A 13,211-nucleotide genomic window follows, 5' to 3' on the forward strand; every position below is an offset into this window, starting at 1 on the left:
TTCTAGGTCTTTTCATCATTGGGCTTTCTAAATTCCCTTTTCTTTCTTTCTTTCTTTTCTTTCTTTCTTTCTTTCTTTCTTTCTTCCTTCCTTCCTTCCTTCCTTCCTTCCTTCCTTCCTTCCTTCCTTCCTTCCTTCCTTCTTTCTCTTTCTTTCTTTCTCTCTCTCTCCTTCCTTCCTTCTTTTTCTTTCTTTTTTCAAATTAAGGATGATTTTGTTCTTCCTCATTCCATTCCCTTCATGTGCCCCATGTTTCTAAGGATTTCATATTCTAAATTGCTTTTAAGTACTGTCACTTCTGATTTTTAAATTAAAGACACACATAACTATCAGCTAGAACTTCATACCAACATGAGAAAAATGACACTTATTTCACTGTAACGACATAATTTCACTTAAAACAAATTAACTTGAGGTTCTAATTGGACTGTGCATTCTCATAGACAATGTTGGGAGGGTGATACATATATGGCTTTTGGAAGCTTTCTGAAGCACTAAAATTAGTTAAGGATCCCTGTTACCCACCTTCTTGGCCCCCTGGGGGTCTATGGGCGTCAGACTGGGAATCAGACCCTGAATGAACTCTTCTCCAGGCAGATTCATCTCCTCATTTCCCGGCCCCACCCCCGTGCCCTTGTTCATGTCATGCTTTTCCTTTCTGAGTCCTATCTCAACCTCCACCTTCTCCCAGGACTGATCTGCTGACTTCCTCAGTCCCTAGTAATCCCTCTACCCACTGAACTCACATATCACACTTTTTGTGCCATTAGTTTGCACAATTTCAGGCCTTGGATTGTTAGTTACCTTATGAGCTTACGTATTCGCTTTTACTTTGGATTTTAAGCCCCTTGAACATGGGGAAAAGACAAAAAACATTTTTTTTATTTCTCCTTACCTATACATAGTACCTAGAATAATGCCTCATTTAGTAAATATTTGTCAATTTTTAATAATCATTCTTTTTTTTTTTTTAGGACTCATGACAAAGGATTACAATCAGTTTAATCAAATACACCCACGGCAGTTCTCACTTACCTAGCCAGCAAGTCAATAAGTTCAAGTTTTGACATTCCATCAGGAAGCAGTCGGGGGATAGCAGCAACACAGGTCCTGAAAAGATCTATTTTTGGCTTTCTCTCGCCCCTAGAATTTGAAAACAAACATAGGTCAAAGGCTATAAAAAGTTTTTAAAAAATCAATCAAGTATGTGAAAAAAGACTAGAATCCATGCCTTCTGAATCACTGTGTGGTGTTTACTGCATATTACCCTCAAATGTTTATGACCTTTATAGCTTGTCCAGTTCTAAGAGAATATACAAAGATTTGATTCTTAGAGGTATACATCCGGAAAGAGAAATGCCAATGTCAACAGTATTCTACCATACAGTTTGCCATTCAGTTGGGTTCCATGGGCTTTGGTCCCTGTGGACTGCACTTAAAATACTGAATGCACTAACATGCCTAAATGCATCAGCATGTAACAAATATGGTGCAGTCATTCCTACACTCAGCATTTAAAAATAGGATTTTTGTGTATACAAGGAACGGTACCTCTAACAAGCATGACATCTGGAAGCTTCTCTCCCTAGTGAGTTATGCTTCTCCTCTGGAGGTCCCCACTGTCATTTAAAAAATTAAGTGCTTCCAAAAATAAGTCTTTCATAATGTCAAGTAAAATCCTGAAACATATATAGTTGTGCACTCAATTTAGAGTTTTAAAATTACTCTGATGAGTCTGACCTCTATGGAGATTCCTTCCCTCTTTTTATTGTCTTGAGAATATGAATGCTTAAAGATAATTAACGTCTTCTACATTCTGTTGTAAAATCTGAAGGAACACTACATTTTATGACAAATTATTTTGATTTTTAGTTGTTTAAATAGGTAACTGATTCTTAACCACATATTTTATCAAGAACCTTTACGAAAAAACTACACCACCCATCAAATCCTTCAAAGAACGTAAGTGATAAAATATAACAACATATTAACATAACAACATAATAATATATTTAAATTCTGATAATTCAGTCTTCTGAGAATAAATATAAAACTGTCATGAAATTAATGCTATTGTAGGACACAAAGACAATGATGAAAATGCAAAGTAGAATAAAGTCATTCTTTCTTGGAATAGTAACTGTGGTCAGAATAGAAATGCAGCAAGCAGAATCCACCCTCTCTATAACCAGACAGCAGTTTTGCTTTTTAGCCTGGCTTTGTTTAACTTTGTTAGGAATGAATATAAAACTGTTCATGTGAAAAATAAAACATATACATTGACTTCTCAAATGCTCCATTTTTGCAGAAAGTTATAGGGTGATTTTCTGTCCTTTTCCATAGTCCTTTCTGCATGGAAAGAGAAGAAGCCTTTGCATGGTGGGTTTTGTTTTTTTTTTAGAATTTTTATTTATTAGACAGAGAGAGACACAGTGAGAGAGGGAGCACAAGCAGGGGGAGTGGGAGAAGGAGAAGCAGGCTTCCCGCCGAGCAGGGAGCCCAATGCGGGGCTCGATCCCAGGACCCTGGGATCATGACCTGAGCTGAAAGCAGACGCTTAATGACTGAGCCACCCAGGTGCCCCTGCACAGTGGTTTTTAATCAGCTGAAGGAATGAGAAGTCTTCAGGTGACATTCTCAAATAGCTGTACTGAGTTAGAGCCTAGGACGGCTCTTAATTGTTCATTTGCAACATGGTGAGTCGTTTAAATAGTTCTCCTAGCTTGCACACCAGATGTTTTAAACAGCTGGGATTATTTTCATATCTGTTGGAAAACAGATGACCCCGTTGACCTGAATTTGTAAGGCAAATTCCGCCAGGCTTCCAAGCTGATAAAACCCTAGAGCCTAGATTAGAAGCTCTAATGGGTGCATGATTTCCTACTACTGCAGTCCTTGTTCTCTGGGCTTTTAAAGATTTATTTATTTTAGAGAGAGAGCATGAGGGGGTGGGGGTAGGGGCAGGGGGAGAGAGAAAATCTCAAGCAGACTCCCCGCTGAGTGCAGAGTCTGAGGCAGGGCTCCATCTCACAGCCCTGAAATCATGACCTGAGTGGAAATCAAGAGTCGGACACTTAACTGGCTCCCCTCTCGGGGCTTTTATAGGAAGTGAACCCCCCAAAACATGATTTTTATGAACAGATACTGTTATTATCATGTACCACAAAGGGGATGAAGAATGGAAATGGTGCAGCCATAGAATGCTAATATTCAAGTTTATACCCTACCCAGGATATGGGAAAGTGAAGGATTGACTATCAACTCCAATGATGGTTTCCATTTGCATGGTGTGGACCTCAACTGTCTTCTGCCAAATGCTTATGTTTCTTCAATGTTTCTTTTTGTCTTTGGGAAATGTAGCAATGAGTTATTTTCCACTCAGGGACCTGCCTTAAAATGTAGCAAGGAAAGTATTCCTAGCCCTATTTGGGGGGTCTCAAGATGAATAGGGAAAAGTAAAGAATCATCTTAGAAAAAGTTTAAGGTATTGGTTAAAATACAAACAAAATGTTTACAGTTACATTTAAACCTGTACCTTTTTATGGTTTTGAATATATTTTTTTGGTCCCGACCCTATATGATCTCTTGATTGTAAATATAGTTTTCCTTTAAAAGCTTTTTTTTTTCTTTTACTAATTTTAGGGGAAACAACTACAATGCAGAAGTTTTAAAAGCATTTCTTATATCTTCTACATTATCAATTGAAAATTGCTTTGATATATTGAAAAAGTATATACTAATGAGGTTAAAGGTTGACTAACAATCTGGCAATTTGTGAGGTAAGAACTGGAGCTGGAGACAATACATCTAATGTTATTCATCTTTGTCAACTTCAATTTTTGTGATTATTTAAATGTGATCATTTAGGGGTGCTGGGTGGCTCAGGTGGTTAAGCGTCTATCTTTGGCTCAGGTCATGATCCCACCAGGGTCCTGGGATTGAGCCCCACATCAGGCTCCCTGCTCCACGAGAAGCCCTCTCCCACTCCCTCTGCTTGTGTTCCCTCTCTCACTGTGTCTCTCTCTGTCAAATAAATAAATAAAATCTTAAAAAAAAAAAACGTGATCATTTAAATCAAATGAATGGCAAGCTGCAGGATAATATGCATTGTATAATCCCATTTTTGTACAGCAAATGCATATATACATATATTTGTGTTGACAAAGGGAAAGTTCTGGAAGGAATCACACTGAGTCAAGGAATGGTCACAGATATCAAGTGGAGCTCTGAGAAGGGGGTTTTCCTTTTAACTTCATATACTGCTAAATGTGATTTAAAATAATTCTGTATACTTTACTTTGTCTTATCCTGTATTGTTTTGTTTTGTCATACTTCATTTTTCATATGCTGCCACTGTAATTAAAATATACACCCACAATATGAATTTCCCTGTATAGGTAACAACCTTCCGACTAACTGTGGTGTTTGGAACTGGAGATGCTAGAGGACCAAAGGAAACTTTCCCGATTATGTTTTTGGGGAATTATGCCCCAGGTGTCAAATATAATTTAATTCATAGTCCAACAACAAAGTCTGAAGTCTCTTAGAATGTAAAGTTACAACCTAATCCTAATTCCTGCCATCACGGATCAAAAGCAGCAAATTCAAGTTGTATGAGTTTCTTCGGCAGAGTTCTAATTACAAAGCCACAGCTTAAAATTTGACTAAGAACACTTGATTTCTACATTCAAAACTACAGATGTTTTTGTTTTTGTTTTTAAGATCCAGTATTGCTATGACATGGTTGCACAGAGGTTATTAGGCACATTTAACTCTCGCAGTTCAGGAACGGTCACTAGAAACAAGTGGATTCGAAATTTATAAAGATAGAGTGTTTGTGAACTGGTGATGACATTACTGCACACAGGCTGTGATAGAGCTCGGGAGCAAAATACCACTTCTGGAAAATGTGGCCCAGTGAAAGAGTCTTGGGCTCCATTTTCTAACTTACTGGCCTAATGATCCTTGAGACGTAACTGAAATAGATCACTTTCGAGTTAGTCAAATACTGCCAAAGGACATTCTTACTATCCTTACCACTTCTCAGAACTCTGATGCTAGGAAGAGGAGAACAGATACAGAATGACTTGGAAGAATAAATGAGAAAAGTCTCTGCTGGTACATCGTGGCTAATTAACAACAGTCCTCACTGTACTCACGTGATCATGTCCTCGGGTTCTTTGTTCAGCATCTGAACGTTTGTTAGCATCATACACCTTCCTACTTCTTTATCAAGGTGCCTTAAAATATTGTCCACGGCTTTTCGTACTTGCGAGTAATATAATGACATGCCTGGAAAACGTGCATTACAGTTACATCTTTGACTAAATCCATCAAGGAATGAAATCCTAGTTTGTTCATCCTCTGTGACATGTTTTTACCGTAGACCATCTATGGGTCATTCATTAAGCAGATCCTAATTCAATCCTTTTTCCGCTGAACTCTTAGCATAGTATCCTGGACTTGGTGGATGTTCACCAAATAATCACTTGAATTTAATAAACAGGAATTCTAATTGTTCAGAGGGAACTATTTTCTCGAAGAGTTAAAATAAAAGGGAAATGGAAAGTTTTACTTTTGAATTTTTATGTTTTTGGTTAGTACAAGAAAATTCACCATCGTTACTGATTATGTAAATAAAAATTAATTCTCATTTGGGGTTAGGATTGTAATAACTATTATTCTCTGAAACGTATGTGTGGATTCTTTTAGTAAAATAAAAATGACTTTTAAATTTTAAAATGAAGGTAAATGAGTTTTAGCTATAGTATTTTTACTGCTCTCATTAAATACAGTGTCAATGTTCTACTATGGAAGACAAATATGCATAGCCTATGTATTTCATATATGTATATGCATTTTATATATTTATGTATATAATACAAATGAAAAACAAATTGCTTTGTATTTAAAATTTGTATTTCAATGAAATAATTATTAATGATTATTTCTCATGCATTAAATCTTTCTGAACTCATTTGAGTTCAGAAATTAAAGATAAATATTTTATCTTTTTAATTAAAAGATAATTATCTTAAAGATAAATTAAAGATAAATTAAAGATAAATATTTTTATTTATTAAAGATAAATAATTTTATCTAATTATAGATTAGATAAATCTATAATTTATATTATAAATATAATTAAAGATAAATATTTTAAAGCAAAAAGTCTCCTCAAATTTCCCTCAGGTGTTTGACATAAAAATTATCTTAACAAAGGTTGTGGGAGGTTTCTAAATTCAGGTATTCAACAAGGAAGAAATCATCTCTTTGGATTAAAATAGCTAAACTAAAAAGAAAATAATCTCATGTAGGCTAAACCCACAATATAACCTGGCGCATGTGGGATTTGGAATGTTTAAAACACAGATTAAACTAATCTTACTGAAAAAAAAAAAAAGGAAAGGAACTATAAAAATGAACAAACTAACAAATGAATATTTATATGGTTGCTTTATAAACAGGATTATCTACCAAAGGATACAGATGGCTTAGAAATTTACTGTAAAATGTAGATAATCAATATTAGGAGTTTGAAAAGACCACAGATAAAAGTCTAACATTTAAATGGCAAAATGTTTACCAGGAAGTTCCAGAAAGTTTAAAGGGCAGTAAAAACAAAGCACAGCATGAATCAATCAAAACAATTAATGTTGGAATGTCTCGCCAGTTACTTTATAAAATTTTTTTAACAGTGTATCTCACCGAGGGTAAGGTTCCACTGGTCATTATAAGGGCTTAACAAGGCCCAGCTCTAGCACACCTTTAAGACCCACCTATCATTTTGGCTTCTTCTTCAGTTAGCGTTTTACTCAAATATGTTTTCTTCACTCTCAGTGTGTTTCCTGAAGGGAGAACAGCTCCTGTCACTGGCATGGGAGGCTCACCATCTTTCTGCTGCAAGCTATCGGCTATTACTAAGAATGCCCGTAAACCAATGTTCATTCTCTGTAAGAGATAATGTGTTCATGATAAAAAGAAAAGCCCAATTATTGTAGTTGAGTTAAACCATCAGTCTTTGAGAGAAGTCAGCATGGCGTGCTATCCCGATTAGTATGAGAAAGTAATTTAGAAGGCACAAGACTTTAGGCCAAACCTATGAGCGTAAAATGACGTTCCTGTCACTGTTTGTTGGCGCACCACGAGAAAACCACCAGAAAGATTTTCACCCTACTTGGAAGGTATGTTTGAGATGGTCACACCCAAGGAATTCTGGTGCACCTCAGAGGGAAAGGCAGCCGTCCTCTGGGGCAGCTGCAACTAAAGTAAACTGAGGAAAACAAGGGACTCCTATGTCTCCTGGAGGGAGAAAAATGCCACATGTGTTAATTCACAAAGACTGAATGAAAACAACAGGAATTCCAACTGTGAATCACAAAACACAAACGGTCCGCTGTGAATTGCGGGATGAGGACTCTTGATTCAAAAAGACTGGCAAGTTTGAAAATGAATTTTAAAAATTCCATGCCACTGAACCGTGTTACTGATAAAAAACACATGAGCTTATGAGAAGAAATGCCATTCTGGGCCAGATCATTATCTTCCTCAGGCTCAGGGAAGGCATAATATGGGCTCTGAAAGATGACTCAGTGAGACAGTTGCTACCCATAGCAATGTCTTAAAAGGTCAGAAGGTACTAAAATATCTGTACTTCCTTAACAGCCATGTGTAACGCATTTATACTCATATTTTCATGAAGTAATACATGAATATATATTATATGAAGTAATAGGTTTCCAGAGTAGGCTACCACCTGCAGCAGAAAATAAACTTACTACTACCAACAATGATAATCTAGTTATAATTTACCGAGTCCCTAAAATGTATCCGGAATTGCTCATTAACTCTCATTTTTAAAACAGCGATGCAAGGAATGTGTAATTATTCCCATTTATCAGGTGAAGAAATTGAGGCCATATAAGTAGTAGGTAGAAAGCTAAATGTCCAAGTCAGGTTTGTCCAAAATGCCTATTCTGTGGTACATGGTTGCATTCTATAACAAAAAGTAACATAGACTTCTATTCATTTTGGAACTATTTATTCAAGCCTCAAGGAATAATGATATTTCAACCAGGATTTGGTGAACATTTCTCTGGCTCATTTGTATCCATGCAACGTGTACTTTATGATTTTATAGGCTTTAATAATATTCTCTCTCCAGTTTCTAGAATGAAAGAGCATTAACTTTAAAAAATTTAACTGTGTAGGGAAGTCCATTCATTTCCTCATTTATTTTAGTAGTTCATGAAATATGTTCTAGGCTTGTGTATTTCTCTCAAGACACAGCAACGTTTTGGATAAGGAAGTAGAATGTTCAATTCAGGAAATGCAGTATCAGTAGAATAACCATGGACTGATGTAAATGGTCAAGCCTCAATTATTTGCAAGTGGTATATCCAGTTTATGAACCACCCTGGCCAGTTCTCTTAGTTTTCCTTCCCTCTGGATAACACTAAAGGCAGAAGTAAGATGGGATAGTTTGGGACACATATTTTTTATTTAATTTCATAAACAATTTCTTTTTGTATTTTGGGTAGTTCTGCATCATACCTCTCCCTTCTATTATCTCTCTGGCCTTAAGAAATCATTTAACTTTTCCAAGTCCAAGTCTCAGCTTCCTTTCTGTAAAAGGAGAGCAATAATACCTATTGATCATACAGGGCTATGGTGAGGTGCCTGAAGAGTTCCTGCTGTTAATTATATATCTGTAGGTTAGAGTCTCCACATTTATTTTTTAATGTCAAGTTTATTGAGGCATAATTCACATAGAGTAACACACACTCTTTTTAGTTTAGTTTATGATTCTTTGAATTTTGAGAAGCCTATGTAGTCAGGTAACTGCCATCAAAGTCAAGATACAAAATTATTTCCATCATCCCAAAAAGTTCCCTCGTGCCTCTTTACAGTCACTCCACCCCCCAACCCAGCATCTGACAATCATTGTCTAATTTCTGCCTGATAGTTTTGCCTTTTCCAGAATGGAATCTAATGGAACATAGCCTTTTGTGTCTTGCTTCTTTCATTTAGCATCAAGCTTTTGAGATGCTGTTGCAAAATCAGTAGTTTGTCCATTTTCATTGCTGAATAGTATTCCACTATATTGATGATGCACGACTTGTTACGCACTCACCAGTTGCTGAACGTTAATTGCTTTCCTATTTTTAGTGGCTATTACTAAAGCTGCTATAAATATTCATACAAACCTTTCCACACTTTCAGAGTTTTAATTTCTCCTAGATAAATACCTTGGGGTAGAAATGTTGGATCATTGGGTAAGTGTACATTTAACCTTAAACGAAATTGCCAAATTGTTTTCTAAAATGATTGTGTCTTTTTGCATTCTCACCAAAGTAGTATGAAGTTCCAAATGCTCCAAATCCCTCTCAGCACATCTCACTGTGGTTTTAACTTGCATTTCCCTAATGATTAACAATGCTGAACATCTTTTCATAAGTTTATCGGTCATTTGCATTTCTTCTTTGGGGAAGAGGCTCTTCATTTTGCTCATTTAAAAAACTGGGTTGTTTATTTTCCCACTGTTGTGTTGTGAGAGTTCTTCATATTCTAGGTACAAGTGCTTTATCAATATGTGTTTTGCAAGTATTTTTGCCCAGTCAGTAGCTCTATACTTTAATAACAGTCTTTATTAAAGTGCAGGCATTTTTAATTTTGATGATGTTTATCAATTTTTTTCTTTCATGATTTATGATTTTTGTGTCCCAAGAAATTTTCACCCAACCAAAGGTCACAAAGCTTTTATCTTATGTTTTCTTCTAGAAGATTTACAATGTTGGATTTTACATTTAGGTTTATGATTCATTTTGACTTAATTTTTGCTTACTGTGCAAATTATGGGCTGAAGTTCATTATTTTGCAAGTGGATGTCCAGTGGTCCAGCACCATTCATTGAAAAGACTTTATCCATGGAAACAGCTTGAAAATGTTGTTGAAAATAAATTCACCTTCTATGCGTGGATCTTTTTCTGGATTCTTTATTCTGTTCCATTGGTCTTTATATTTACTCTTCTGCCAGTATGATAGTACTGTAGCTTTATAGTAAGTTTTGAAACCAGGACATGCCAGTCCTCCAATTTTCTTCTTCTTTTTCAGAATTACATTGGTTATTCTAGTTCCTTATAGTTTCCATATAAATTTTCGAATCAGTTTATTGATTTCTACAGAAAATGCTATAGGGATTTTAATTGGGATTATTATTGGGATTAGTTGAATATATAGATTAATTTGGGGACAACTGACCATTTTGATATCTTTCAATCCACAAACATTTTTCTCCATTTATTTTGGTTGTCTATGATTTTCCTCAATGTTTTTTAGTTTTCAGTATATAAATCTTACACATAATTTGTTAGCTTTGTTGATATTTTGTTTTCATTGCTATTATAAGTTGTTCAACTTCTATTTTTCATTACCATAATATAAAAATACATTGATTTTATATATTTATCTTTTTTTTAAGTAGGCTCCACACCCAACATAGGGCTTGAATTCAACGACCCTGAGATCGAGAGTTGCATGTTCTACTGACTGAGCCAGCTAGGTGTCCCTATATATTTATCTTGTATCCTGCAAACTTTCTCAAATGATTATTAGTTAAGTAGGTTTTCTGTAGATCCTTTGGTATTTTCTACATAGGCAATCATGTTGTCAGTGAATCAAGAGTTTTATTTCTTCATTTCCAATCCTTATACCTTTTATTTCTTCTTTTTGCCTCTGGGACTGGCTAGGACCTCCAGGTCCATGTTATTTTAGGTCAAGGCAAGAATGAGAGAAATGGGTGGCCTAGAAACTTCTCACAGATGAGTAAATTCTTATGATGATGAGGATGCATATAGGAAGCCATCTTGGTCTGAACTAAAGTGAGACACGTAACTGGAAATTATTTAATTGTTGAATGGTGGTGCACTGTAGACTTTGTAGTAAGAGAATCCTTTACATCTCCAGGCCTTGTTCCACAAGCTATTTCCAAAATATTATTTAAGACACAAACTGAATATATTCCTTGAGAAGCTGTGCCCTACAACATATTTTATCAAGTGTGTGACATCTGCTTTATAGACTATTCTCATCCTTCTGTGTGCTATTGAGTGGGGTCCTAAATATGCCTTTAAGCTTCTAATTACCAACTACAGATAAACTCTCTCTTAACCCTATAAGCTCAAGAGAAATGAAAGAAGATACTCAAATATCTTTTTGTAGTTTTTAACATTAAAAACCCCAAATTTCCAACTGCTCTGCACAAAGAGGTTAACTAATTAATCACTGATTGAGGAGTTCGAGGGAAGAAAAAAGGGTAAGTTTTATACATGGTGATACTGATGGTAGCTTTTAATATGTTCTTTTTAGACTAATAACCTGGAAGTTCTGAGCATTGTTGAAGATAGTAAAGCCAGGACTCCTGAGAAGTGAAAAACATTTTGAGAAACCTTCCAGCAGGACAAGGCTCTTCAGCATAGAGTCCTGGGCCTCATTACGGCCCAAATGCCCTGGATTTGCATAGACTTTGTCCCTCTCGCCTTGGCCCATTGACCCTGGCTGCAGCCATTTCACAAGACCGTGATATCATTAGACACCAGACAAAAACTCCCAAACTCCCATTTTGGGGCTCCTCCATGTATCCCTAGATATATGGCAACCTTAGCACCAAGAAGAGAATACAGGCTGTGGTGGGAAGAAGCATAAGGAAACCAGGAGACCTGGTTCCTCTTACTGCTAACCAGCTGCTGATTTTGAGCCTCTGTCCTCATTGACAGAATGAAGGAGCCAGACAATATCACAGTGATGATAGGAACAGTCTTAAAAAAAACAAACAAAACCAAACTATGGTGGTTTTGTTTTTTTTTTTGGCTTAAGAGTTTGTAATGTCACAATATCACAAGTATTCCATGAGGTGATCTAGAAAAGTATTTTGTTCATTTTACTGGCAAAAAAAGCTGAAGTTCAGAGAGATAAATGTCATATAGCCAGTAAAAGTGGTAGAGCCTGTGTCAAGAGCAAATCTAATACTGCTGTCTTCTGGTTCAGTGTTCTTTCTACAATATCATAGGGAAAGGACTGCGAAGAGGCAGCCTGCCAGGCACGGTTCTGTTGGCCCACAGTGTTTTTAAAGTTTAAACTTGAATGTGCTTCTCATTTGCATAGGTCACTCCAACTGTGTGTCATACCCATCATTTCCACGATCTGCCTGGCCCTTGAGCTGTGATGCTGTCACAGAAACATATATTTATACATGATTCAATTTCACTGGATTTTAGTATTTTATTATTACATGTATTCATTCTTCTCTGTTTCATCACTTCCCAATACTCAACTTGTTAATCTGCATCAAAATAGTTATGTAACTGACTATTTAAATAAGTACTGACTAAATAAAACAACCTGACTTGTAGTGGCAGATTATCTTTTTTGGGCAAGGTTTACTCTATTTTACAAGAACTGAATATGGTAGCGCATCAACCTGCCATCATTCTAAGTCTATTCATCCAAAATCGGACTTCTGAAATTCCATCATCTATACTATTTAGTCACATAACATGGACAGAAACAAACAGAAGACTTTTTAGAGAAATGTCCTTTGCCCTATCCCCCAAAGTTACAAAGCAAAGGTATGGCTCTGTCATTACATGCTCTGTTAGAAGTATATAAAAGGATCATTCATACCTCTGGATTGAGACTGAAAGCTTTTGCTGGTTTTCCCACACAAAGAAAATCAAAAATAATTTCTTTCATTGCAAAATCTAAGCGTTCCTGTAGTGAAAAAGGGAAAACAAAACAAAGATATTAAAATACAAATTCAACGTGAAATGTCTATTTTCATTCTAGGTACCAAACAGCTGGCTGCTAAAAGAAGCAAGATACTGCTCAATTTTATGTGTCAAGAGAGTCCCTGAAGGAAGACCATGCCCACTGGAACCTTGGGTGAAGCTGCCTCTGTTTTCATGTGGTGCACAAAGATGTTTTCATTATATAATATGTGGAATTAGCCCCTAAAGCATGGAATGGCTAATGACAAAACAAAAAACAAATCCCCCAAAATGAAAACCCTAAACACCTGGAGTGTCTGGGCTTTTACACAGTCTCAACACTTCCTGCTTGTGTTACAAATGCTGATAACTTCTTGAAACTCAGTTTAAAATGTGTTTTTAAAAATACCACTGCAAGGGGCGCCTGGGTGGCTCAGTCGTTAAGTG

General features: G+C 36.1%; 1 protein-coding gene across 12 annotated transcripts in view; it reads right to left on the bottom strand.

Annotated features, from left to right (window-relative positions):
* The window catches only part of FRY (FRY microtubule binding protein), a 347,615-nt gene that overhangs the window by 128,063 nt on the left and 206,341 nt on the right, over positions 1-13,211 (bottom strand). For all 12 annotated transcript variants that reach the window (XM_035003581.1, XM_035003580.1, XM_035003582.1 and 9 more), the window contains 4 exons: positions 12,682-12,768; positions 6,780-6,951; positions 5,160-5,292; positions 1,036-1,143 (listed from right to left, as the gene is read on the bottom strand). In XM_035003581.1, coding sequence (XP_034859472.1) covers positions 1,036-1,143; positions 5,160-5,292; positions 6,780-6,951; positions 12,682-12,768 — 500 coding nt within the window. The remainder of the gene's footprint in view (positions 1-1,035; positions 1,144-5,159; positions 5,293-6,779; positions 6,952-12,681; positions 12,769-13,211) is intronic.

The sequence above is a fragment of the Mirounga leonina genome, unplaced genomic scaffold (genome assembly GCF_011800145.1).
Source record: "Mirounga leonina isolate KUSES-001 unplaced genomic scaffold, KU_Mleo_1.0 Mir_127, whole genome shotgun sequence".
In the NCBI taxonomy this organism is placed as follows: Eukaryota; Metazoa; Chordata; class Mammalia; order Carnivora; family Phocidae; genus Mirounga; species Mirounga leonina.